The 26,010-nt window shown below is 39.0% G+C and overlaps 3 protein-coding genes across 12 annotated transcripts; 2 read left to right on the forward strand and 1 right to left on the reverse strand.

Annotated features, from left to right (window-relative positions):
• Nucleotides 1-71: 71 nt before the first annotated feature.
• si:dkey-264d12.5 (coiled-coil domain-containing protein 30) lies at nucleotides 72-13,630 on the reverse strand. Of its 5 annotated transcripts, none has more exons than XM_044217837.1 (21): nucleotides 13,185-13,630; nucleotides 11,988-12,164; nucleotides 11,749-11,869; nucleotides 10,545-10,756; nucleotides 9,954-10,049; nucleotides 9,349-9,514; nucleotides 8,971-9,042; nucleotides 8,217-8,332; nucleotides 6,389-6,478; nucleotides 5,494-5,592; nucleotides 4,558-4,725; nucleotides 4,193-4,291; nucleotides 3,943-4,040; nucleotides 3,695-3,828; nucleotides 3,546-3,565; nucleotides 3,312-3,424; nucleotides 2,904-3,045; nucleotides 2,396-2,532; nucleotides 2,109-2,238; nucleotides 948-979; nucleotides 72-853 (listed from the first exon to the last, which is right to left on the reverse strand). In XM_044217837.1, the coding sequence occupies exons 1-21, from the start codon at nucleotides 13,197-13,199 to the stop codon at nucleotides 616-618; spliced, it is 2,475 nt and encodes an 824-aa protein (XP_044073772.1). In that variant the 5' UTR covers nucleotides 13,200-13,630; the 3' UTR covers nucleotides 72-615. The 5 variants fall into 5 exon arrangements, with proteins under 5 accessions (XP_044073772.1, XP_044073754.1, XP_044073776.1 ...); XM_044217819.1 differs by having other exon boundaries at nucleotides 948-1,009; XM_044217841.1 differs by having other exon boundaries at nucleotides 948-1,009; nucleotides 4,603-4,725; nucleotides 13,185-13,629.
• On the forward strand, nucleotides 5,657-19,108 carry emp3a (epithelial membrane protein 3a). Of its 4 annotated transcripts, none has more exons than XM_044217901.1 (6): nucleotides 5,657-6,158; nucleotides 15,376-15,464; nucleotides 17,007-17,117; nucleotides 17,366-17,468; nucleotides 17,596-17,736; nucleotides 18,460-19,108. In XM_044217901.1, the coding sequence occupies exons 3-6, from the start codon at nucleotides 17,040-17,042 to the stop codon at nucleotides 18,633-18,635; spliced, it is 498 nt and encodes a 165-aa protein (XP_044073836.1). In that variant the 5' UTR covers nucleotides 5,657-6,158; nucleotides 15,376-15,464; nucleotides 17,007-17,039; the 3' UTR covers nucleotides 18,636-19,108. The 4 variants fall into 4 exon arrangements, with proteins under 4 accessions (XP_044073836.1, XP_044073840.1, XP_044073830.1 ...); XM_044217905.1 differs by lacking the exon at nucleotides 5,657-6,158 and adding an exon at nucleotides 14,640-14,657; XM_044217895.1 differs by lacking the exon at nucleotides 5,657-6,158 and adding an exon at nucleotides 15,019-15,055.
• Nucleotides 19,109-19,537: 429 nt separating this feature from the next.
• Nucleotides 19,538-25,934, forward strand: fam83e (family with sequence similarity 83 member E). Of its 3 annotated transcripts, none has more exons than XM_044175025.1 (10): nucleotides 19,538-19,873; nucleotides 19,992-20,780; nucleotides 21,028-21,174; nucleotides 22,172-22,296; nucleotides 22,386-22,820; nucleotides 23,116-23,175; nucleotides 23,269-23,319; nucleotides 23,409-23,622; nucleotides 23,702-23,917; nucleotides 25,431-25,934. In XM_044175025.1, exons 2-10 carry the CDS (start codon nucleotides 20,313-20,315, stop codon nucleotides 25,614-25,616), a joined length of 1,902 nt encoding a protein of 633 aa, XP_044030960.1. In that variant the 5' UTR covers nucleotides 19,538-19,873; nucleotides 19,992-20,312; the 3' UTR covers nucleotides 25,617-25,934. The 3 variants fall into 3 exon arrangements, with proteins under 3 accessions (XP_044030960.1, XP_044030951.1, XP_044030968.1); XM_044175033.1 differs by having other exon boundaries at nucleotides 19,540-19,873; nucleotides 20,553-20,780; XM_044175016.1 differs by having other exon boundaries at nucleotides 19,538-20,780.
• The last annotated feature ends 76 nt before the right edge of the window (nucleotides 25,935-26,010 follow it).

The raw sequence follows: 26,010 nt of genomic DNA on the forward strand, positions 1-26,010 counted from the left end.
ATTTCAACTTTCTTATCAATGTTGTAAGTGGTGCAGTATGAGGACCAAATGCACAAGACAAGGAAGCGGTATGAGGATGAGGTAGCCGGATGACTATGGTATTTATTGGGTGATGTAGCTTACGGGCAGACAACAGGTTCAGACAGGTAACAAGCAGGTAGGCAGATACAGGTCCAGATAAAGGAAAACAGGTTACCGGCTGGCAGTGGTTGAAACCAGGAAATGAGCCCAACATGACTTTTGTTGTTGACATGACACAACAATCAGTTTAATTAATCAGGTCAGGTTAATCAAGTAAATTAGGAAATTGTTGCATGTCATAGTCATAGACACAACAATGCCTTACTTTTAGTGTATTGAGAAATCATGGTTAAGTGGAGTAAGCAACAAATATTGTAACTGCATTTTTCTCATAACTACTATTTATTTTCAATAGACATATTCCAAATATTTTATGAGTGAGAAGAAACTCTTCTGGGAAGGTCCAGATTTTTGTTGTGCTCGATATGAACTTGAAAATTTAATCGAAAGGGAAGAGAAAGCCACAGAAATGGAAATTATTCAGTTATTTTGTTTATTAATTTAATTTACTTAAATAGTTTCTGTACAGTATATTCATGTTGCAGATAGACAGAAAATCTCAACAACACGTATTGTCTGAGCTGCTGAAGGTGGCCGGGAAGCCAAGTGGTCGGAGTGGCTCTGAGTGGAGGTCAGATTCAGGTAGCCCATCTCTGCTGATCGAGACAGGGGCCCAGAGATGAAACAGTGAGGGGAAGAAGTCACGTCTGGCTGCTTGCTCTGAGCATTGTACAATAAGCCCTGAATTTCACACGGCTCAGTCATCATCGCACTAGGGACGTAATCAAAGTTCACAGACATTTAATGGTGTTTTATTTAGCAAGCAGACAGGTTTTGCTTAAGTTCCGAATCAAGATTAGACCTACCTTGAAGTTTGCACAGGGAAAGATGTAAAAACCTGTGTAGGATTACATATTTTCTTCAGTTCCTAATACAACAAAAGAAGAAATTATGTTATTAATATTCTATAATTTCAAAAATAAATTGGTCTTTCTCTGTGTGTGTTCAGCAAAGGTGGCAGCGTGGTTCAAGGAACAGCAACGTGGGTCGGTCAGTATCATCAAACACTAGAGTCACGTATCTCAACAATTACTGGACGGATTGGCATGAAATTTGGTACAGAAATGTATGGTCCCCAGAGGATTAAACATAATAGCTTTAGTGACCCCCTGAGCCTTGTTCAATGTCTCAGTTAAGGACAAGATACCGCTATGCTAGTGGCATGGCAATGTTGTCTGGTCGGTCCACCACTTTGGTCCAGACTGAAATATCTCATAAACTACAGTACTGGATGTATTGCCATCACATTGTGTACAAACATGAATGTTTACCAGAGGATGAATCCTACTGACTTCGGTGATCCCTTGACTTTTCATCTAATGCCACAAGCAGGTTGACATTTGTGTGTTTGTGGTGAAATGTGGTGAAATGGTGAAACTGTTGGATGGATTGCCATGAAATTTGCTACACACATTCCATGTCCTTCTCAGGACGAATTGTAATCTCTTTGATCCCTTAACTTTTCATCTAGCGCCATCGTCTGGTCGCCATCAAAAACTTCCTCTATACTTTAGTTTATGACCAAATACCTGCAAAATTAAAGACATTCCCATCAGCCTCAGCTGTACTTTGTGTTTTGTGCTAATTAGCAAATGTTAGCATGCTAACAGGCTAAACTAAGTTGATGAACATGGTAAACATTATACCTACTAAACATCAGTATTTTAGCTTTATTATTGTGAGTATGTTAGTATGTTGACATTAGCATTAAGCTCAAAGCACTGCTGTGTTTAAGCTAGCTGCTACCATGGCTGTGGACTCTTAGTCTTGTTAATCCAGCCAACCATTTTGTTTTCTGGTGTCTGTGAGGCATTACAGTCTCTCAGGGTTGCTAGCATGGCTACAGACTTTTAGTTTTGTCCCTAGTTAAGAAGGCAGTTGATCTAAAGTAGCTTTACAAGGGCCAAACTGCAACAATAACAGCAGCAGCAATCATAACCTGTGTATAAAGATGAAGTAGACTTAACTGTGCCCGGTACGTCAGCAAAGTGAAGTGACTGCATGTTTTGCAGGCTGCGTTCCAGGACAGCTAGCTGATTGGACATGTGGAGTATTTTGTTTCCTAGTTTCTTGTTTTCCATCTCTAGAAAATCCACCCTTGAGATCAAAACACACACCTCTTCATTGTCGGTGAACACACATTAGCTAAATATACAGTAATTTAGTGAATAGCTCTAGAAATGACTTTAGCTATTTCCTTTAAATATAATGTGTTTCATCATGCATTTAAATGATGACTGTGTAAATTCAGTACCTGCATTTGGACAATGAAGCTGTTAGAGTACTGTCTTTCTTGTTGTGCTCCTCCTCATTTAGCTGTTGTAGTAGTCTTCTCCTCTGGACAAGTAGTTTGTCATTTTCTACAGTTATACTTATGGTAAGCTCTTTTTCCTGGGAAAGAAAATCAATTTGAATTCCTTCATTCATCATCCAATTTTTATATAATCTCATTTATTTGAAAACAGTCTATAGAGGGAGACTTGTGTCAGTACAGGAATTACACATTGCCTATGAATCAACATCTCCTTTCCTTGAAGATGCTGTGGACTTATAATAAAATAGCAGTAATCCTTCTTTTCACTGAGCAAACATACTTATATAACACAGGTAGGGATAAATATTGGTATTGAAATCCATCCCATGAATCAAAAAAAAAATCTGATTAAATATATAACAAATAATGATAAATTGAATATTAAACAAGATACACCTCAAACATCCTGGTTTATTTTGTATAAACTGGGACAAAACTGCAGATTTACCTTAGCTAATGAATGGGAGAACAAGGACAATTCTCGCTGTAGATTTTTTATCTTCTCATCACGCCATGTTGTTTCAACATCACATTTCTGTTTGGCTCGACACAGTTTTGCCTTGTGTTTTTCCTTCATCTCATGGTATTTACTGTAAGAAGATGGACAAAAATAACACATATACATCATATTATTATGATAGATATTATTATTATACTATGAAGGGACATTGTCATACACTGTCAAAGTTTTCTATATGCTCTACAGGATGAACAAAAGGTTTTGGTGTTTGTTCATGAATACAAATTTTATTGGCTGAAATAAATATAGAAATTGTCTCATCAAGCTTTACATTGTGTTTTTGAAGCTTTGGAGAGAGAGGATTTTCAGCTGACAGCAACATTACGGGCCTGTTACCTCCGCTCTTTGTCGAGGCATTTAAGGGATTCACAGATCTCCTTCTTAAGTGTCTTGAGCTCGTCTTGGGTGGCCAACAGAGTCTTCACTGCTTCTTGATAATCAGGACACTCCTGCAGTGAAAAGTATAAACATCAGCAGTGACAGGAATAAAGGGTTTCAGTGCATACAGTATGTTATGAAACTCACTGTGACACATTCAAAATCATTTATTTTTGTTTTCTCTGAGCTTACCACATGGGTGGCAACAGTTTCTGCCGGTCAAAAGTCATACAATGAATGGAAGTTATAATATGTAAGATAGACAAACATAGTCATGATAAATTACCAGTTATAAATGATCAATTTTCCAGTATATTCAAGTATAAAAGAAATTACCCTACGCAGTGTGTTTTCCTTATTCTGCAGCAGCTGTAGTTGTGTCTGTAGCTTTTTATACTTTGTTGCAATAGTGTCTTTCTGCTGACAGTGAGTGCTTTCACAATGTTGTGAATCTGCCTCTTGTTGCTTCCACGGCCTTCAAACACACACACATGGACACAGACAGAGACCATACCTATGTATCACTGCAACATTGTTGTCATGCACACACAGTAGTATCTGGATGGTGTAAGGAGGTAGAATATCCTACATTTGATCCTGAAGATTGTTTTCTTTGATGCGGATGGTAGCAATAAGGTTATCCAGATCATTATGAGAATTATCCAGCTGCTGCTTAAGGGAATGTATCTGAAAGAATAAGAAAAAGTTTTGACATCATTTAATAGGAAACAAAAGCCAGTGTAGTGCATTTCTCTTAAAAAAAAATAAAGTATCTATTAATGAATTTGTCTTTAATGTAATTATCTGAAACTAATCTTTTAATATATCGAATCGCTCACTTCTGACTCCTTCTCCAAAAGGCATGTCGACTGAGCGCTCAGTTTATTTTGTAAATCTCTGCAGACCTCATTGCTCTGAATCAGTTCAGTTGCCTGGGACTGGAAAAAAGAGCAACATTCAGGCATGTATGGACCAAAAATTTATTTCACAAGTCAAGCTTGCTGATACCGATGTGTTCAACACTGTTTTGACAAGAATAAGATTCTTGAAAAGACTGGGTTAGCAGAGGGATACATTCACATGAAGATTTACCAAACTGTGTTGAACCTTTGCCATTTGATATAAAATTTAGTTCTGCTCTCTTTGATTTGAATAGCAGTTTAAGCAGATGTAATCTTCTCATGTAATGATCAAGGATTTGTACAGTGAGACTTTCTTTAGCTAACTCATTAGCTTGGTTGGCCTGAACCTGCAAGGTCAGGAGGTGCTGCTCAGCCCGCTGCTGCTCAGCCCGCTGCTGCTCAGCCCGCTGCTGCTGCAGCTCCTGCAGGGCTGACTCCAGCCGCGCCACCTTCCTCTCCAGAGATCCAACCTGAGAAACATTACACACAGATCAATGTAGTTACCAAAAGTCTGTTTCAGCACAGGGTCCACATTTACTTTAGATCTTTGAATGATGGGAGTTTTTACATTTCATAATAATATAGGCAAAGCTTCCAATAGGTGATTTATTTGCAAATAATTCATGTCTTTAAACTTTACTGCGCTCAAACTGAAAGTGTTTTCTCAAGATTTGTACACACACTTTTTTAATACACAGAAGAGAACAAATACCTCTGCGTCATTTAAAGTGCAGATACTGAAACAATCTACATTCCAAAAAATAGACACAAAAACTCACTATGTGGTCACTCACACATCTGCCACCAAACACACAATTATTTATTTAGTCTGTACAATTCGGTCTCACACTCTATGTAGTATCTGGTCTTTGGAGTTCCAAAAAGTGCATCATACTTTATATCCATCCAATATTACAAAGCAATTTCACCATGAGCCCACAATCTTACAATGTTTAACCAGGGACTCACTGACATATCAGACACATTACTGATGGCTTATAGGTAGGTTAGGTAGATTTTCTGGGCTTAGTGCAAGGGGTTTGATTCACAACATTTGGAGGATGCTTCATAATCATTAAGAGACATTTGATGGTAGCTTTGTCAAACTTTATCCATTTATTTGTTTGGGAGACAGTTAAAAAGAAGCAGTCATGACCACATTGTTGTGTGTTTGACAGCCAAAGTATCTATTCTAACTTGCATTAGTTTGCTATCTGTTACTATTTTTATGTACTCACAGTCTCCTCCTTTTCCATAAGGCATCTTGTCAGAGCAGTGAGTTCCTCCTGTAAAGTTCTGCAGGTCTGGTTGCTCTGTGCCAGCTCTGCTGCTTGCGACTAAAGAAACAAGAAAGTACTTTTTCAACACATATGCACAAGCATGTATTGAGTAGGTCATTTGGAAAGATTACAAGAACAAGAGGTTTCTACTGGTGATTTAGTAGAAATGCTCAAGCTTTCCAACCAGTCTCCACTGTGTACTGTCTCCTACATTAAATTGGAATCTCTGCTGTAAAATATATACAGGTATGGTATAGGTAATGGCGATTGTCACGGTTTTGGGTTTTTATCCTGTTAGTTCCTGTTTTATTTTGAAGTGTTCTCCTCTCCTCATGTGTCTTGTTGTTTTACTTCCTGTCTTTGTTTGCTTTTCCCACCAGTTTTGATTGTTTGCCCCGCCCTAATTAGTTGCACCTGTGTCTCGTTGTCTCCCCTACCTAAGTGTATTTAGTCAGATTTGTTCAGTGTCAGTTTGCCATTGTATACATGTCAAGCATCCTGGTTTGTTGTTTTGTGGAGTTTGGCGGTCCCGGCTCGCCACTGGATTTGTGTTTTTTGGTTTTGACTGTTTACCTGCTCCCTGTTTGTATTGTATTCCCTCTTTTGGACTGCCTGCAATCTGTGTAAGCCTTTTGTGTTTCTTATTAAGTGGTTGATCTGCACCTGCTCTACCTACCTGTCTGTGTTTGGGTCCTTCACTGCTACCCTGCTTGACAAACTACAACACGATAATGATAGCATCTGTAGCTGTTTAAAACTGAGTTATGCTCTGCTCGGAGTTAAAAGGCTGATTGTAGAATGGACAGTTTCAGTGTCAGATGTGATACTCAGGGATCTGTACTGTAGGGCTTACTTTAGAGAATTCATTGGCCTGGTTGGCCTGAACCTGCACAGTCTGGAGCTGCTGCTCCTGCAGGACTGACTCCTGCTGCTCCACCTCCCTCTGCAGAGATACAACCGGGGGAAAAAAAAAAAACACGTGATCAAATGTGTCGTACTGCCTTGCTGTCTCTGAACAGGGACATAAAATGTATTATTGCCGTGTAAAATTTTGGTAGCAGCAGATTAAATTTTATTTTAAACATCACTTACAGTCACTTTAATGTGATTGCAAGCCATTTTGTGTAAAACACTGCATCACAAGCTTTGGTAATTGTATAAAGAGGGATGTTTTTTTGAGTACAAAATTTTGAATGTACAAGAACAAAAGCCACGGAATGCAACGTTTGCAAAAAGCTGTTTGGATCTAAAGTCCTTCAATGGCCTGTGTCAGACATCAATGGGCATCAGCACAATAGTGTTACCTGACAAATCTCACATCAGTGACGAAAAAGTGACTATTCAAAAGTGTTATGTAGTCGATAGCATCTAATCCAATATAACTGGACAAATGCAAAATGTAAAGTTTGTACATATAATCTTTATGGCTTATATTGATGCTGAATTGACATGAAGACTGTCGACAAAGGACGCCTTTTTATCTTGTGTTTCTAGAGTCGTGTTTTTGTGGACACGTAAGGAATTGTTAGTCATTTCTTAAAGGGAGTTTGGCGTAATATTTACCCAGGAGCGCGCAGGGAGCTTCAATTTAATTCAAACTAATACTGTATATTAACGTTTTCACCATTACAGAAACATTAGGTAACTGCTAAAGTATAAAGTTGATTGTGGTTAGTTATTGGTTTGATTTAATGGTTTAGTCTGTTTGTACGTGAGTATGATTACTCACAGTGGCTGATCAGGCTAATTGTACTCAGTTTCTAACGACAGTATGCAGTTAATGGTTGCCCTTTGTGTGCGTGTTTCTAAACTACTTTCCTAATTAAACATGATGTGCTTGATTCAGTGTACATTTTTTTTAATAAACTCAGTACTCCTTTTTTTTTATTTATATAAATACACTGACACCTATTTGTCGATTTTTGTATACTGTTTTGTCTTCACACAACGTAATTATCACTTGTTATTGCACCATTGGTTTTGGCCTTGGTGCCCTACATTTTGGCCGCTTTACCCCAATAAATTTATATTTATCAAAGGCCAAAGTGGCATGCCTTAAAAATGACTTAATTCTAGGCCTGGAATCTGGAAATGAATTTGGATTAGTGGGAGTGAATATTCTTACTCAGGATAAAATTGAATTTAAATTGCATATGGACTAACTAAAAATGGCTAAATGAGGCGTAATAGTCAAATAACGAAAAAACTAGTGTTCATTAACCCCTCAAGTCCCTGCATGAGTTGTTTTCATATAAAAAAAATTGGAAAAAACTTGAAATGAGAGATTCACTATTACAGTACTAAACATCTATGTATAATAAAATTTTAGTTTCTTTCATGTTGTTGATGTGTGTATACTCATTCACACCTCAAACCAACAGTATTCATTTTTTGTGTTGAAGCAGCAATACCAGAGGCCAAGCAATCGGCCCATTTTTGAACAGGCACTGCACTAGTAATTTAGAATGACTTACCAATTCGATGCATCAATGAGAGTTAAGTGTGTGTTTCCTACCAGTGCTATAAATTCAAGCTTATTCTGTTATTGAAATTTTGAAAGTCTTTGCTGCAAAAAATTGTGGAAAATAAAAACTTGGGACTGTAGTATTATCTCACCATAATGTTCTGGTTCTATAAGAAGTGTTTACTGTTAAAATACCTTATTTCAGCAGGTATCTTACCATCTGCTGCAGAGAGCTTTTCTCAGCATCCAGGGAACGTACCCTGCTCCTCAAGGCTCTGATCTCAAGGTCCAGACGATCGTTCAGCTCTTTGGCCTTTCGCAGTTCCACCATTTCTTTTGGAATAAAGACAGAAAATTCCCTCATCAAATTATAAATAATATGCGTTAAAGGATTAACTGCTATCATACATTCTTGTCTGTGAAATGCTGGTCGATTTGGAGATGAACATGAAAATACAAACATTGAGAATTCAAGTTTTTTTCATTTTAGGGACTTTCTAGGGTTCTTTTTTCTAGAGTTTAACAAAAAAATAAGTATTGTTGTTAGAATCAGATCTAGGGCAGTGGGGTGGTTCAGTGAGTGGCATCATAGCTTCTCTGTTGCTTCCGGCCTGAACCTCACCAAGCCAGGAGGACTTTTCTGTGTATACGTTCGTGTGGGTTTCCTCCCACAGTCTAAAGACCAGCAGGTTAGGTGACATGGAAACTGTAAATTGTCTTAAGTTATGAGTGTGAATGTGTTTGTTTATGTGTGTAATAGACTGGTGACCTGTCCAGGGTCTCCCTTGCCTCTCACCCAGTACATGCTGGAATAATCTCCAGCCCTTGAACAGGAGAAGCAGGTATACCAAACAGATAGATCTGAGCTATGTGGGGATCTTTTCTCCCTTTTACACTCAATATTCACTCAGTAACATAGGGTAATTATTTGATAACAGTTTAAAGAATACACATGAAAAAATAATTCTCACCATATTTCTTCAGTTTTTCTACTTCCTGTCTGAGTTGCTCTACCTCCTGCTGTGCTGCCTCCAGCTCAGGCTCTAAAAAAAAAAAAACAGACGTTAGAATAAACAATGTTTTCACAGTACTCTTTAGAGCAGTGGAAGTTGGTGGAAACTTCAGTTTTTGAATATTTTGGAAACTTTAGTCTTTGGATATTGTATGATGGTAAATGGAAAGTTTGTAATGTTTTCTTTGCACCAGTGGTGGCCACCTTGATTTAATGATAAATGAAAATAGAGGAAGCACTGAGATAGTGGTGACAGCAGGCTGCTGTATTATCACCATGAGAAATCTCTTTGCAAATGACACAGTCTGCTTGTAAGTAGCTGATTAATGTTTCTCACCATAGGCTCTTTGGGTTAAATGAGCAGATTCCAGCTCATCAGTCAAACGCCGGATCTCATTGTGAGCCATAGCCAGCCGGCGGGAACCCTCCTCCAGGTCCCGCTCCAGTCTTGAACATTCCCTCTCCACACTGTTTGCCTGGCCAGCCAAATGCCTGGCCTCAGCCTAAAGAGAGAGAGAAAAAAACAACCAAGATTAAAGTGATTGCTGTATTATGAAGAGAACCGGTGAATACAAACAAGAATGTTCATAAATGCATGCAAGAACAGACAAGAGACCTTGGGAAGTGCACTGGATCAAGGTGTATCAGTGGTGTAGTATCCTGAATTTCTTCTGCCATGCAAAGTTCCCAAGCTTGTGCTGGTAACAGAGCTTAATAACAATGGAACAAAAAAAAGAGTTTGCAGTTAATGTGGATGCTGCTGAACAGGAGTTTTGAACAGAAAACATGCAAAAAGATCCTCACATTCAAAAGTGCACCTTGGGATACAGAAAATAAAGTCAGTGTGACTGATTGTGTCTGATTTTCCAACTGACCTGAGTGCAGTTTTTAGTGTTTGTTAGTATGGGATGCAGTAACATTATTGTAGATGAAAGGACATACAGGAATAAAAGTATGTTTGCTCTGTGCAGCTTTGTGGAGTCCAAAGAGTCTCTTCCATGAGCTCTGGCCATGATGCGGTGCCTCCTTGTGGCAAGACTGTGGAAGAACATTAGATCACAGAACCACAGAAAAACAAGTCATCTGAGCAGAGAAATGTATAAGGCATGCCCTTCTAACAATTGAAAAAATCTTAAACGTTTCAGAATTTGTCCATATGAATCTGACTTAATTGTGGTATAATTATACAAGAAATATCACACACGAGGGATCTCGTGCTTTAAAAGAGAAAACTTAAAGGGGGAAGAGAGCATTATGTCTATCACAAACTTCTCTCTGGTGTTGGCTTTATTTTCTCAAATAATGGAAATGACATGCTTTTGTACATTCCTAATAGTGCTGAGAGCTTTGCATCTTTTAGATATCAAAGCTAAAAGTCACCTTTTTTAACTTAAATGATTAATAATAACCCATGTATCTCACTTTTACACCAACTTTCCATCTCTCTTAACTGTTAATGATCAAATAAAGGTGAAAATGGCAGAAATTAAAGGAGTGACACAAGGATTAAACCTAGGATGTTCTTCCCCTAACCTGGTGTGGATTGGTGTTCGGCGCATGTGCTTCGGTCCCCAGCGGGCTGGCTGTGTTTCCATCACCCGTCAGAGTATCAGGAACCACACTGGTCCCAAGTAAGGAGGCTCTCTCCACCAGGAGGTAAGCCACCTGCTCACTGGGGCTGCTGTGAATCAACTCTGTGAGACCCTGCTGGTACAGCATTTTAGCCACCTCGCTTATCTGGGAATCTATCACAATAGAGAATGGTGAAAGGGTAGGATTTATAATGCTTTAAAATCTGAAAATCTGTGGACTAAGGGTGTCTGAGGTCTTGTCCCAAGAAAGCTGTCAGTTTATGTGAGCTTGGCCTGTAGAAGTACCACTACCCTGAGATATCCCCGTTCGTCTTACCCACTGTGTGGGAGACAGTCCGTGGTGGTTCCATAGAAAAACTCAGGGAGGCGGCTGTGTGCTGCTCTTTAATGGCAGAGGGGAAGTTAACCAGACATTTGACAACCCAACCAGTTAGCCATCATCCTTGAAGTTATCTTGTAAAACTGGAACATTTAGTTTGAAAACCCTTCCGATAAAGCATAAATCTCACCTTTGTGTCGCTTGTTGAAGTTTGTTTTCGAGTGTGAAATGGGCTCATTGTTGCCCCCTTTTGCCATTGGGGAAATACAGTCAGTAATGAGCCCATTATGGCTAAGCGCACCACAATGAGGCAAAGAAGACACTGCACTAGAAAACTTACTTGGACAAATGACACAAAGGTCTGATTTATGCTTTATCAAAAGTGTTTTCAAACAATATTTTTCAGTTTTAGAGAGAGAAAAGAGAAAAGACTGGTTGGTTTGGCAAATATACGTCTGGTTAACCGGCCCACCTCTGTTAAAAGAGCAGCGCACAGCCGCTTCTCTGAGCTTTTCTATGAAACCATCCAGGACTGTCTCTGTCTAACTCCAAGAATGTCTTTATGTTTTAACTGACATGTCTTGGCAAATTGTCCAACAAGACAGGACAGTTAACATGGCTTGTGTTACTGAAAGAAATTGTAGTAAGTAGAAAGCTTTCAGTGTATGAGACAAAAATACCTGCAGTATACCACACAACAATTCTAAAAGACTAAAAGACTTTCTCATAGTGAAGAAAAAGATCCAGAAGTGTGAATTTTGTCACTACTGCTCTTGCTGTTGGATTATTCTTATTTGTAGGTGGGGTACAAGTAAAAATTTCCAACCCTGAAGGGATATCAGGCGTCGCAGCTGGTCCTTGAGCTGATCGTTTTCGTCTTGTATCTCCTGAGCCAAAACATCTTTGTGTTGTGTAAAGATTCGGATCTGCTCCAAGGACTTGCGTACCTTACAGACAGACAGAAAGCCAATGTCTTAATAGTCACTAATAGACACAGACCTTCACTTATTCTTGTTCTTCTTGACAATTTCTGCGGTCATTGGTAATTCTGCAATGATAACTTACCTCTGCCATCTCTGCTAAGTGTTGTGAGCTCTGCGTGTCCAGGTCCCATGTCACACTGCTCAGACGGCTTCTTGTGCGCTGGAGGCCACGCCATAGCAAACACAACTGCGCCTCCTTAGGGGAGTCAGGAGCAAGTCCCTCCTCACTAAACCATGTGGCGATCTGCTCCAGCTCCTCCTAGAGACCGTATGGGTGACATGTGGACATGGTCACTGACAAACCACGACCTTATCTTATACTTAGAAAGGGCTTATTGTCTCTGACTACTTGCATTGTTGGAGGAGAAACTGAATTACTGTACAAGTTTCCACTCAAATCTCTAATGTGAATATTATTATTATTTTACCTGTGTGGATAGGATATCATTATTAAAAGATGCATTTTTTAATCTCACCCTGCAACTTCAATTCACTTTCTATAAGAGAAACTGATTACAATTACAATACATAAACAGCGTTTCAGGATAACATAAGGTGATTATCAACCTTGTGGGTTTTTCCTGGGAGTGATAATGCTCATGTTACATTTCAAGATGGCCAGATGCTTGTCACAATACTCTTTATCAATGAATGTTCCCCAACTCTGAACAAGAGTGAGATAACTGACACTTTCCTTGGCTGTGGCTAAAGTTGTTTGCACATTTTGGGAACAGCTGTTTCTTTCCTTGAGACAGCTGGCATTGCCAGTATGTTTCTGTTGAACTGCTTCTTCCTTGTGTATCTGTGGTGGTCTAAAACTGGTAATAACTGAATAACAACACAAAATAATAATTGACCACATCTTGAGTGTTAAAGTTAAACCCTTAAACCTCAGTCATTATAGCCACACTTATATATATATTATAGCTGAAACCCACAGAACTTTATTTTACTACTACTGTCTCTCTCTCTCTCTCTCTCTCTCTCTATGCACACACACACACACACACACACACATATATATATATATATATATATATATATATATATATATATATATAAGCAACAACAAACCAGAGCATTCACTCAGTGTAAACATCAAAGCTTGTAGCTGGAGCAAGCTGATGATACTGATGTGTGATACAGTGTGGACAAAGATGATATTTTCAACGTCACATCTGGTGCATGCGATTTTGTAGGTCTCAGGTTTTAGTTAAAGTTTAGGTTTAGCTAGCTGTCAAGTAAACTAAACGAAGAAAAAGCAGAACGTGTTCTGTACCTGTGGTTGAGCCATTTGTCCTGCGGTGAGAAACAACTTTTGACCGTGGTTTCCACTACTGCACTCACATTTTGTACCTCACTTTTGTCGTTTTCCGAAATATTCCGATATCGACTCCGAACGCAGAAACTCAGCTCTTACTGGCTTTGAGACAGAACGTAGCCTGGCGTTCTAGAACACCGCGACGTAAACACGCGAGTCGCCTGCTGTCGTCTTTCCGTTGTTCAACGGTTATAACGGTACTTAACAAACGCACGCACTCAACTCCCCACAAACTTTGGGTGAATAGATACTCGAAACTTTCGCGTCAACATCAGCGACAGAGAGTGAAAACACAGTGTGGACTCAGGCTGAAGGAATGTAGCCTACAGTAAAATATCACTGGCTGTCGCTTGAATAAGTGGTGGTGCGAGGTTCTGTTATTTCTTACGCATTGTGATCATGGGCTGTCCATGGGTCCTTGAAGGAGTCTTGTGGGACTCTTAACAGTGTGAATAGTTTAAATTCACTGGTAAACATTAGTAAAAACGAAACTTTGTGTAAGAATGCATTGCATATTTGATTGTCATTTTGTTGAATCTATTTATCTAATCCGTTATAAAGTAAAATGATGGCAACTAATTGCTTTTACTCAAATCCTATTAGGACAAATTTGAGGTAGGCTACTTCAGTATTTCCATTTCTAGTTATACCTCTGCTCCACTATTGAGAGAGAAATGTGGTCCTTTTTAGTCTACATTTACCTGACAGTTATAGTTACAGTTAATTAAAAAATTAAGATTTTACATTCAGAATTTATGATGAGTTTACAACATACGATGCATTGTTGTTATAGATTAAACTACCCAATATATATAGAATAGTTCATATTAGCACCACCTCGAATACAACAGTAAAATGCTGCTTACACATTTAGGCTACATTCATAATAATCCATAATATTATTTCTAATAGTATTTCACTCATAGTGGCCACTTTTTTCTGCATTGAGTACTTTTACTTTTGATACTTCAAGTACATTTTGCTAATAAAACTTACATTTACTTGAGTAACATTTTTAATGCTGGACTTTTACCTGTAATGGATTATTTTACATGATTTTGCTTTTACTTATGTAAAGGATCTGAATAGTTCCTCCACCACTGGTTATTGGTTAGTTAATGAAATATTACTCATACTTTGGTATAGGCATCCATTGTTTCTTCAGCTGCCAGTAACTTCCTTCCAAAATTTGTTCATTATACAGATAACAACATAAATTGTTATGGGGTGCAAATAAACTTACCCAGCTGAGAGATTTTAGTTACATAAATTGTTTTTTGCACATAAACTGCTCGATGCTTTGTACCATATTTAGCTACTAGCTAATTTCCATCTGTAGTCATTGGACAGGCGACAGGAAACAATAAAACACAGAGCAAAACCTGTCATCTACACTACTAATGGACCAACAACCTATTGATACCCACGCAGGTGTATGCACACACACACACACACACACACACACACACACACACACACACACACACACACAACAGAATACAAATATCATTGTATTACATCTTATTGCTTTTATTGTGTATATTGTGTTGTTGGTGAGACAAATTTCCTCCCCTGGTGGGACAATAAAGTTTATTTTTACTGTAATCAGTGTCATCTAATGAAACTGAATTTGTATGCAAATTTCTTACTGACGATGAAATTTAGGATTAAACACTGTGTGTTGTGTCTTGGGTGGTCTGAGAGTTCCCGCACATATACAATGAAAAGTGGGCAGTAACCAGCCCTCATTTCCTGCCTTTCAATCACCTCACTCTGGAAATACTGTGGTGGTCTTCATGCCAAGCTGCACGGCTGGATGAACGGCATGAGTAGGTCTACATGTGCTGCACTGACAAACATGTTTCTAACTGCATGATTCTGTTTGTCCTTCAGTAGGCTCTGAATTATGGATTTAGGCATACACCACCTCATCATTGTTCCAAATTTCAATGCAGATTGGATGTCTGCCGTACAGTTTTGGAGAAAATGCTCTGTGTTTATGCCGGTCCAGAGGAATGTTATTTTTGGTGTTAAGTTGGTCCAGACCACAGATTTGAGGGGGAGGGCAGGGAAAATTTAGAGGAAATGGGTGTTGAGAACTCCTCCTATATCTAACTCCACATTCCTCTTTTGTACCCTTCTCTCCCAGTTTTGGAGCTAAAACGTCTGCGAAAACAGAAAGAGCAGAGGGAGGAGAGCAGCAACTGGGGGAAAAAAATCAAAGACGATCACTGAAGGGTAAGGACTCAAAACATCTTGGTTATGTTGGATTAAAAAGAAATGATATGTCTGGATTTTCTATTATTTTCTGAAACATACAGCTTAGTATGATGTAACAATTGCCTAATGAGATGCATGTCACACCCAAATGTGATCAAATAATGATATTGTTTGAATGTTTATAAAGATGCTTTTCTGTTCTTCCATCGTGATATGCTTGAAATTTCTGTGGTCATTACTTTCCTTCTGTCTGTGCCAGGTGCCTCACACTGAGGCCAGATGTACTAGTATGTAATCAAACACATGCCTCTCTGTATTGTCCACAATCTAATAGCAACAAGGATTTCCCTCTATGGGCAGAGCTGGGTGGGGAAGACAAACATGTGCAAGGTGTAGAAAACCATCTCTTAAAATCCTGAGTGTACTGTACAGTTGAGGGTTGGTAATTTAGGTAAAAGTAAAAGTCTACATCTAGAAATTGTAGTAAAAATGATTCAATGATTTGAACCAGGCAGCAGCCTCTGTTTTTGGCCACAGAAACAAATGTAACAAATGCACAGTTTTGATATTTTAGACTCAACTTTTGATCAGAAAAATGAATTGCATTTATATTGTGCATTACACCCTTTCTAATTTAGCTGCATTTGATGTAGTAGAAAAACAACACACAACACTATATTCATGTTTTAAGAGAATTCCTTATTTAGTTTGTACTGTAAGTAGGCCATAATACATACTTAATAATGTCTTTACTTATTTTAACAGCTATATTTTTTGAACTGAAGCCAAAAAGGAAGAAGTCTTACTTAATAATGTGACTTCCCATTTTTCTTGTGTCCTTGCAAAAGTTTCTGATGGAAAAAGACACTACACTGATTTGAATAAAATCAATGAGTCATTCATCACTCTCAGAGTTTTTGTCATTTGACTTAAAAGCTGTTTCACAATAGCTTTTTATGGGGTGGATCATTGGGGAGTGTTTGAAAAGATTAAGGAATACTTATGTAAGTTTTTCTTATTGAACCTCAAATGTAATGCCATATTGTCATCCTTTATACTGTTGGTATGAAGTTTGTTCCCAGATTCATAAAAAGTACACAACAGTATGTCAGACTGTTGGTAGATAGGGTTTCAGTCTACAAGTTTGTTTACAACGGTTACAGGGAGGTGATGTTCTGATGTATTCCTCAGAGACTGAACAGGCTCTGAGGACAGAGAGAAATACCACCTCTTTCTGGCATGTTTGCGGTTTGATAAATGGGCAGAGATTGTCCGTGCAGATGTTGAGATGCATGATGAAAGTGCTCAGAATTTCCTCGAGAGGCAGACAGGGAGTCCACTGTTTCGGGCCACTGCCTCGAGAAATCTGCTGGCCATTTTAAATGACATGGTTGAAGGGGACGGTGCTCAGCAGTGGCAAATGGTGTTTCTTTGACTACAGAGCTGTTGGGTTCTATGTGGAGCCACCAATCTTAACACAAATGGATGTTACAGGCTTACTGCTCTTGTGAAGACATCATCCCATAATCGTAATAACATAGCAGGGTTGTTTGTACACAGGATACCAAACTCTACCCTCATCTCCAAGCAGCCATGGTCTTCCTGCTCATATCCCTAACTGTGCTGCATCTGCTCACCTTGGCCATGCTCCTTATCGCCACCCTGGAAAAGGTGAGACACATGTCAAATGATGTCTTAACCTATATTGTCTCAGTATATTGTCACTGTTAATCACTGTATGATGTAAATAAAATCAATCACAAAAATGCTGCTCATCAACATACTACCTGTGGTTTTGTGCACTGTGCCATTCTGAGAAACTGTGTTTGAAATCTGATCCATCAGTTCTAAACTATGACTGTGTGTATCAATTTACCTAGTTTAGGCAAAAGGCGAAAGTGTTTTCTTTCTTTCTGCAGTCCTGGTGGGTGTGGACTGATTCAGAAATCACAGACCTCTGGTATAACTGCTTCTATGATAATGCAACAAGGACCTGGCTGTGTGCTGCTACCAATGAAAGCGGTACATTTTCAAAGTATTTGTCTGCGTGCTAGCTGGTTTGTTTATTTACTGGTCATATTTGGCATTTCTGCATGATTGGATATTTCATAACTGCCTGAAGCTTTTAGTTTTGCTTGTGCTCTCCCAGACTGGCTGCAGTCTGTCCAGGCCCTCATGGTCCTCTCTGTGGTCTTCTCCTCCATCTCCTTCCTGGTTTTTCTGGGTCAGCTGCTCACCATATCCAAAGGAGGACTCTTCTACTTCACAGGCCTCTGTCAGGCCTTTGCAGGTGTTTTGAAGAAGCAAACAAGCAATTTCTTATGACAGTGACAACTTAACTGCACTTTTGAAATTTAGCTTATGTTTTTATTAGAGACAGCTTGGTTTCTATCTTTTTGCAATTTTCTACTCTTTATGAATCTGAATCTATATACTGTACTCATATTATATAAATGGAGGAAATAACCCACATTTGGGGTTTTAAAGAGTAAGATTGGCTATATTAAATTTTTTTCCTCATTGTCAACAAATCTCAATACATTTATCCGACTAACAAGTATTGCATGCGTAGCTAAAGCCTGATACAGCTTATTCCCTCCATTGTTGTCCAAAAACAATTTAAAACACATCTATGAACCACAATGCTGCACTGGGTGACATGTCCCTTCATTACGATGAACGTCAATCCCACAAACACCGTCCTACTGCTGTAAATACATTTACACTTCAGTAGGAACCAATGGGCTTGAGACTGAGTGCCACAAACAGTTTAGGGAAGTCAGAGAATTGACGATTGAGACGCAATAATGAATTGTTTTGGTCTTATTGTGGCATTTGTTGACAATAAGAAAAATGTAGAACAATGCCAGTATTATTTTTTTTTTACTAAATATTTCGGTAGGCATTTTTATTAATCTCTAATGTGTAGTTAAATAAATATATACCATGAAAATGTATAACGGTGATGAGATAAGAATTTGAACTAAAACGTTTTAATATGTTACTCTTGCAGGTTTCACAGCCTTTGCTGCTTGCCTCATCTTCACCTTCCACAGAAAGGAGATCTTAAATGACTCCAGAGATCTGAGCAAAGGACGCTTTGGCTACTGTTTCATCCTGGCATGGCTGTGTGTCCCTCTCCTCCTGGTCAGTGGAGTCCTATATGTCCACCTGCGCAAGAGGCAGTGAGCCAAAAAACAGAAAGGATGAAAAATCTCTCATTAAGAGTGTGATGCTCTTCTATCACTTCAAACACTTTGCAGTTAACAGTAAGCACACATGAGGAAATAAGATGACTGAGAATAAAATACCTCCTTAAATGATACAATTCTGTTTTCTTTATGACTGAGTATCAACCCTACCGTGCTACATGGTATGCAAGACATTATGTCTGGTTGTGTATGTGTCTGTGAGACTCATTGTTGTCACTCAAGACCAGATCAGAAAAACTAAGTCATTAAAACTCAGTCATGCTGTAAGATACAAAGCTCATATGAATGTGTTACATGAAGGATTCTGACATAGAAATATTAGGTAATTAATGCTTAACCTGTTGTGCTTAATGTATGATTGTGATTTTGGTAGGACAATGTGGAGCTCAAATAATTTTTTTTGTATTTTGTATGAATATGTGTTTACTGATTAAAAAAGTAATACACTGATTGTTGTCTCTTTGTGATAAATTTTTACCATTTATTAGTTTCACCAAATGGCTAACACCTGTTTTGTTCTGTATGAAGTGCTTTATGTGTAACACAGTGCAAGTGAAATCCTCTGACATAACACCATGGTGGCGAAAGGGTGCGGCATTTTTGTCACTTAATCACTCATTGTTTGGTGGCATTCATTGTTTACTTTGTTAAAGTATGCTCACACTGTTTTCTACAGAATAGTAGAGGAACGTGATAATCTACTGATAACAAACTGGCCATTGACACTAGTGTCAGGATTCACAAACACTTTTTCCAAAGAAATAAAAAGAAAACTGCTGTGCACCTGACACCTTTACATAGGAAGTCAGATACAGTATTGCATATTGCACAAACCTACCTGTCAGGCTGGACCAGTCCAAAAAGAAAACTGTGAGGTGAATGGTAGCCTCTTAGATAAAGTACACATAGCAATATGATTCATCAGACACCTCACACACATTTAGGACGTTTGTGAACTGACACCAGAGACCTTGATTTAATTTAAATACAACAGCTGTAAAAGTCAGAGAGCGGTACAGCAGGATTGTGACTGTGTATCCGAGCAGCTAACTGATCTGTCAACTGCACAGCATTTCTGGAATCTGTCAGCAACAAGGAGTGGAAAGGTAAGAGGAGTGATACGACATGCAGTGGAGGGAACGCCTGAAGAGCTATAGCTCCTGAGAGCCATTGACTAATACTTGAGCTTGAGAGATGAGACATGCTGCCCAGGAGGTGAGTTTTATAATGTGTTGATTTTTGTGTGTTCAAACAAGATTTTTTTTGTTAAAGCTGGCAGACTTACTGATCACTTCTACTTCTAATTCTGCTTACTTTCTTACATCAACATGAGCTGGGGAACACGGCTGCTGCAGAACATAAAATGTGCTCAGGACTGAACTTGTGAATCTTGAACAGGCTTTATCTCAGTTAGGAGTGGAGTGAAACTCATCATCAAGATTGTCAGTGACATCAAGATATCATATGTGTTCTAGGCAGATCTTGCCAACATGGAGATATTGTGACTTTTTGCCAGATTGATGAATGAAATTATCATACTGACTAAAGGGTGACATGAGCTGGCCTGGGATAGTCTTGCAGTCATACAATTGGACTCAGTAGTGGGAACTTTGATAAATAGCACTTATTACCAGAGACACACCAGGCTGCGGTCATGTCGAACTTCCAAGAGCAGAGCCTTGATGAGAATGCGGTGTTCCTGCCGGTGAATGAGTCCTCCCCAGAGTACCTCCATTGTGAGAAGGAGCGTCAAGCAGTGGAGAGACTCCTAAGTGCAGGACCAGAGGCCTTCTACAGCTCTATCAGCACAGAGTGCTCTGGCTGCTTCCTGTCTGCTGAAGAAGTCACCCAGATAACCAGCTGGGCTCAGGACTATCACTTCATCCCCCTACAGGTACAAAGAGAGGTGAATGGAGAGGAAGGCAACTCAGAGATGGAGGACGTCTGTTCCACCTACTTCCCTTCCTACTCAGACACACCAGCGCCGAACCTGGAGCTGGGCTGGCCTGAAAAAAGCCCCTGGGTGTCAAAGGGAAGTGTTACAGTCCACACCAGTCCTCCTGTTGACGGAGAACCTCCTGTCAGAGAGATCATCAGACGGCACTTGCAAAAGGCCAGCCAAGTATGCAACTATAATGTGGATTTATTTCTTTTTTCCCAGAATGACTACCTTTACTTTACTACATTTTACTGTTAAGTTGTACCTCATCATTTCCTGCTGCATTGCTGCATCAAGATAAATGATCCGATTATTTTCATCTTATCATCAGACAAAAATAAGAAGGAAAGGAAGGGTTTCATTTTGTGTAAGCCACTTTCTGAATAATCCCATCAGTTACAGGCCGAGTGACATTTTGTGTACCATGCAGGTAATTGCCATTGTGACAGACAGATTGACAGATGGTGCAATAATTGGCGATTTACACAATGCTGCCTCTCGGGGTGTCCCTGTCTACATCATCCTGAACCAAAGGTCTATTCAGGAGAACTTCACACTCAACAGGTTCAGGCATCCGGTGAGTCACCCCCTACAAATCAGCACACACCTAGAAGCCATCCTCATGTGTTTGTTTGACATGGCAATGAATACACCAGAGATTTTATTTTACCAAAATCAAGCACCACCGGTTTAACAGATCAACACATTATGTAATAGGTCACATCTGAAAGTAAGTGTACATCATTGCTATTAAAATTTGACACTCTGCATACGTACTCTCGAGAGGTATCTGATATACTGCAAGTGTGCCTTTTTACTTTGGCATGCTTATGTTAGGAATGTAACATGCACTTTTAGCAACACATAGCTGAACTGGTTGCACAGCATTCAGTGTTGTCTGTGTTTCTTTCAAGTGGTGAAAAACCTGTTTGAAGTTGAGAACAAAATGAAAAAAATCCTATTAAAATTCTCTGTTTATAATTGGGGAACAGATTACTCAGAATGATCAGAGGATCTAAGATATTTTGTTATACTGGTGTGCCATGGCTATAACAATCTGATGCACAATTCTTAGCTGTGCTAGCAGTGAGGCTCTATGGATGGCAATGTTGGTTGGTCCAGACTGAAATATCTCAACAACTACTGGATAGATTGCCATACAATTTGGTAGAGATATCCATAGTGCCCAGAGGATGAACCCTAAAGACTTTGGTGATCCCCTGACTTTTCATCTAGTGCCACAAGCAGGTCGAAATTTTCACTTATCCAGTTAAATATTTCAACATACTGGATGGATTGCTATTATATTTGGTACAGACATTAATGTCCCCCACAGGATGAATTTTAATAACTGGTGATCCCTTAACTTTTCCTCCAGAAACACCATCAGGTCAAAATTTTAATTTGTCCAATACTTTAGTTAATGGCCAAATACCTGCAAAACTAAAGGCATTCCCATCAGCCTCAGCTGTACATTTGGTATTGTATTAGCAAATGTTAGCATGCTAACAAGATAAATTAATTTTTCAATGTAATTCAGTCTTGAGTTTTAACTTAAGCTTGTTATCTGGCAGAACATGCAGGTCCGTGTTCTTGGAGGGAAATCCTTCTGTTCAAGGACGGGAAAAATGGTGGTCGGGGAAATGAAAGACAAGTTCCTTCTGGTGGATTTAAAGACAGTGATTCATGGCAGCTACAGGTGAGCGGTTGTGTTTTTAAACTCATTCCTTTTATATGTATTACACACACTTGATGAGTGATGTAACAAGCTGTCTTTGTACTCTGCAGCCTCACGTGGACAGACGCCCACCTGCACCGGCAGCTGATCACTGCTCTAAGTGGCCCAGTTGTTGACTCATTTGACAGGGAGTTCAGGATCCTTTTTGCTGCTTCTCTCCCCATCCCAGACACATGGAGGGTTGCAGGTACTCATGTAGATGTGACTCATCCGCTGAAAGACCTCTCAGATCTCAGGTTTCAAAAACATCTCCCTTTGGAGCCTGAGATTACAAACCCTCCATCCCCACCTACCGATTCCCTCCTGGACTGGGAAGCCATGGGGGTTGTCCAGAGAGACTGCTGCTTCCCGGACAGTCTTCCTGATCAACAAGAGGAAATCATGACCAAACAAATGCCACTGCAGAACAACATGCTGTTTGATACAAACACACCCATAATGGACGGCTTTTCTACCAATAGAAGCCAATTTGTGGATAAGAAAAGGTACATGGATCTTAGAAACCATTAGTGAGTCTGTGGAGTTGTCTTTGGACCAAACATACAGTATATGTATTTAAACTTCTCCTTGCCACTTACACAAATGTAACTTTGCTGTGTGCTGTACAGGACGTTTTTGTTATTTTTGTACTATAATTTACCCTTTATTGAAATGTATAGCAACATATTGAAACAAGTCTTCTGTTTCTTAGAATTATTTGACTCATTTCCTCTATGGAGCACAGCATAGTTTTAATATTTTGTTTGCAAGACTTTACCGATCTCTTTTTATATGTGACAGGTTAAGTGAAAACACATCTCCAGTGGGAAACAATGTACCAGATAAATCAACAACTTTGAAGTGAGTCTTGTTACAGCCAATTATACTGATTAAGAGTAAGAGTATTTTTTTTTTTACACAAATCTTTCCTTTGGATCTTGATTATTTTCATAGCAACACACTGCCCTCGCCAACAGACCCGACAACTCCAGAAAGAAGGAAAAGGTGACACCCAAAAGATGAAGGAAACACATTCAATATATCATTATTAAAATGTCATGTCCTAAAGGAAATCTTTTTTTTTTCTCCTGCAGGGTGGAACATCTAACAGAGAAAGCCCTTTCCAGGCAACTCTCCATAGAGAAGAGCACCAATTTAGATGACAGAACAACAACAAGACTTGGTGATAAAACAACAGAGCCAGCACACAATATGATCATACTTTCCTCTACTAAGAGAAGAGAGTGCTCAAGGAGGAAGTCCATTTTAGAAGAGGAGAGAAGCATAAATGAAACACCATCTTCTAGAGTAAGTAACTGGCCTTTGCTGTCAAAACACTTGAGTTAACCTTGATACAACAAACTGAGATGCATTTCTCTCCCCAAAGAAACCCATAATCCTGAGAGTGCCCCAGTCTGAGAGCTACAGCTCTCTGAGTGACATTATGAAGAGGTTTCAGCCTCAGCAGAGCACTTCAGGACTGTGCAGGAGAGGATCAAAAGCCGCTGTGTCAGAAATGAGCCGATCCATGATGGACCTGAGCGTACACACAGATATAAATCCTGATGAGAGAGGAGTCCCGGTGCCAAGGTTTAAGGCCAGCGTAAGTGTGTAGATGTGCTGTATTTCTCTGTGTATATGCTTGTGAAGGAGGAGTGATGGAGGAAGAGATACTTCTTACAAAAAGTACGGTTACGCTTTATTTGGATTGTCCGCCTACAGATATTTTATCTGTAACATTTCAACTGTTTCACAAATAAAGGTCTGGTTAGGTTTAGGCACATTAAACATCTTAGTTAGGGTCTGTTCATGAATTGTCACATATACTATATTGATTATCTGTTAAACATCTACAGACAAAGCGAAACAGTTGAAATGTTACAAATACTCAATAAACTGTCTGTAGGCGAACGATCCAAGTAAAGTTTTACTAAAAGAACTTTACAGCTTACAGAAATGTTACTCTTTAGTTCACTGAAGTAGGAGAAGCACTTGAATCCTTTATTCAACCAGAGGAAGTGTACCATAATAATAAAATAACACCAAGCAAACATATTTACTCACTTGCCTCTGCTGGTATCAAACCATGCAGACTGTTTTGGGTTTATTTGTTTGGTTTTGAAAAATCCACCTCTGCCTCCAAGACAATGGAGCAGAGTGGAATTTAAACTGTGGCGCTCACAGACAAAACATCGACAAATTACATTTTATAAATCAAAAGCAATGTCTATTTTGAGAAGAAAAAGTTCCTGTGCAAAACACTGTGCAGTTTTCATTGGGACTGTTTCTTTGGTAGAAAGTAGTTTTAGTGAAAATTGTCCACAGCAAAATCTATGGATTAATCTGAACAATGCGGACATTGTTTTCTTGAAAGATGCTGCTCTTTGACTACAAACAAGTTTCAATTTACCTCTGTTGTTGTTTTGGGGTGGAGGCAGACATTTCAGAGGTAGAGATCTCAAAACCTGAAGAGTAACACCAAAACTATTTGCATGGCGAGATACTACCAGATGTAAGTGAGAAAAAAAATGTTTTTGTAATTCGAGTGAAATGACCCTTTAAAGTAAAAACCCATGTATTTAAAATTTTACTAAGGAAAGTAGAAAGCAGAAAACTGAAATGTCAGCACTAAAAGTACTACAGCAGTAGTTCTCAACCTTTTTGGTTTGTGACTCCTTAAAATTAAGCAGTTATGCAAGTTATGACCTTCACAACATTAGTTGTGAACAGTTCAACCATTAAGCAGCCATGAGAAGAGAACGTATCCAATATTTCAGAAGAAAAAATAAACTTTTGAGAAAAGTCATAAAAATAAAACAACATAATTTTGCTGAACAGAAATATTTTTTTTCTGTCTTAACATTTTAATCATCTTGTGACCCCTCAACTTTATCTTGGGACCCCCAGGTTGGGAAACAATGTCCTAAAGACCAATCAATTTCATAGTATTAAAATATCGATATAATAAGGAGTGAGTAATAATAATGAGGAGTAATTAAAGGTGTTTGTAGGTGGTCTTAATGCTCAGATAAAGTTCCATTACCTCAAAATTGAACTCAAGCACAGTTTTTGGTTTTAATGTTCTTTGTTACTGTCAATCTCTGTTTCCTTGGCAGTGCTTTGACCCGGGTCATATAACACCTGCTTTTGCCCTGATGAAGAAGAGGAATGATGACTTGAAATCTGTATTATACAGAACTCCAAAAACCTTTCTGCCCAGACAGAGGCCTCGCAGCTCCAGTTATGCCCTCAATATGGACTGGAGGAGGTCACTGGCAGAGACGGAGGGAGAACCCGAATGAGGAGCGAGAAAGTAAATTCATGGGCAATATGTTCTGTAATAACATCTTCTATCACTGAGGGGAGGCAGCTGCCAGCAGTGGATAGTTATGACCTCTGCAGTGTTAATTACCCAAAACAGGCTGTGACTCTGAAAATAAAGCCATTGTTAATATGTAGGATGTATATCAGTTCTATCTGTGGATTTGATGTCCCACTGAATTTGATGATGTTTCACTGTATGCTATACATGTATATACTGTAGTGTGTTTGATGCAATGCTTTACTTTAAAATATGTTTAAATAAATAAAATTGTTCTGTTAATGCTGCTCACCATGAATAGTATCAACTGGTTTGACCTCTGGATGGCTCTTACAGTGTTGTATATGCAAACAAGTAGTTACCCAGACAGAGGA

This window comes from Siniperca chuatsi, linkage group LG2, assembly GCF_020085105.1.
Source record: "Siniperca chuatsi isolate FFG_IHB_CAS linkage group LG2, ASM2008510v1, whole genome shotgun sequence".
Taxonomy (NCBI): domain Eukaryota; kingdom Metazoa; phylum Chordata; class Actinopteri; order Centrarchiformes; family Sinipercidae; genus Siniperca; species Siniperca chuatsi.

What these genes read in the sequence shown, in the direction of transcription:
- si:dkey-264d12.5 (XM_044217819.1), bottom strand. An exon ending in AGGCCAATGAATTCTCTAAA is followed by an intron (nt 5,593 to 6,388) that starts GTAAGCCCTACA and finishes TTGTTTCTTTAG; the next exon opens with TCGCAAGCAGCAGAGCTGGC. An exon ending in TTCCCTGTGCAAACTTCAAG is followed by an intron (nt 854 to 947) that starts GTAGGTCTAATC and finishes TTACGTCCCTAG; the next exon opens with TGCGATGATGACTGAGCCGT.
- emp3a (XM_044217901.1), top strand. Translation starts at nt 17,040, where the DNA reads ATGGTCTTCCTGCTCATATCCCTAACTGTGCTGCATCTGCTCACCTTG. An exon ending in TGCTGCTACCAATGAAAGCG is followed by an intron (nt 17,469 to 17,595) that starts GTACATTTTCAA and finishes GTGCTCTCCCAG; the next exon opens with ACTGGCTGCAGTCTGTCCAG. An exon ending in CCTCTGTCAGGCCTTTGCAG is followed by an intron (nt 17,737 to 18,459) that starts GTGTTTTGAAGA and finishes TTACTCTTGCAG; the next exon opens with GTTTCACAGCCTTTGCTGCT.
- fam83e (XM_044175016.1), top strand. Translation starts at nt 20,313, where the DNA reads ATGTCGAACTTCCAAGAGCAGAGCCTTGATGAGAATGCGGTGTTCCTG. An exon ending in TCAACAGGTTCAGGCATCCG is followed by an intron (nt 21,175 to 22,171) that starts GTGAGTCACCCC and finishes GTTATCTGGCAG; the next exon opens with AACATGCAGGTCCGTGTTCT. An exon ending in GATAAATCAACAACTTTGAA is followed by an intron (nt 23,176 to 23,268) that starts GTGAGTCTTGTT and finishes TTATTTTCATAG; the next exon opens with CAACACACTGCCCTCGCCAA.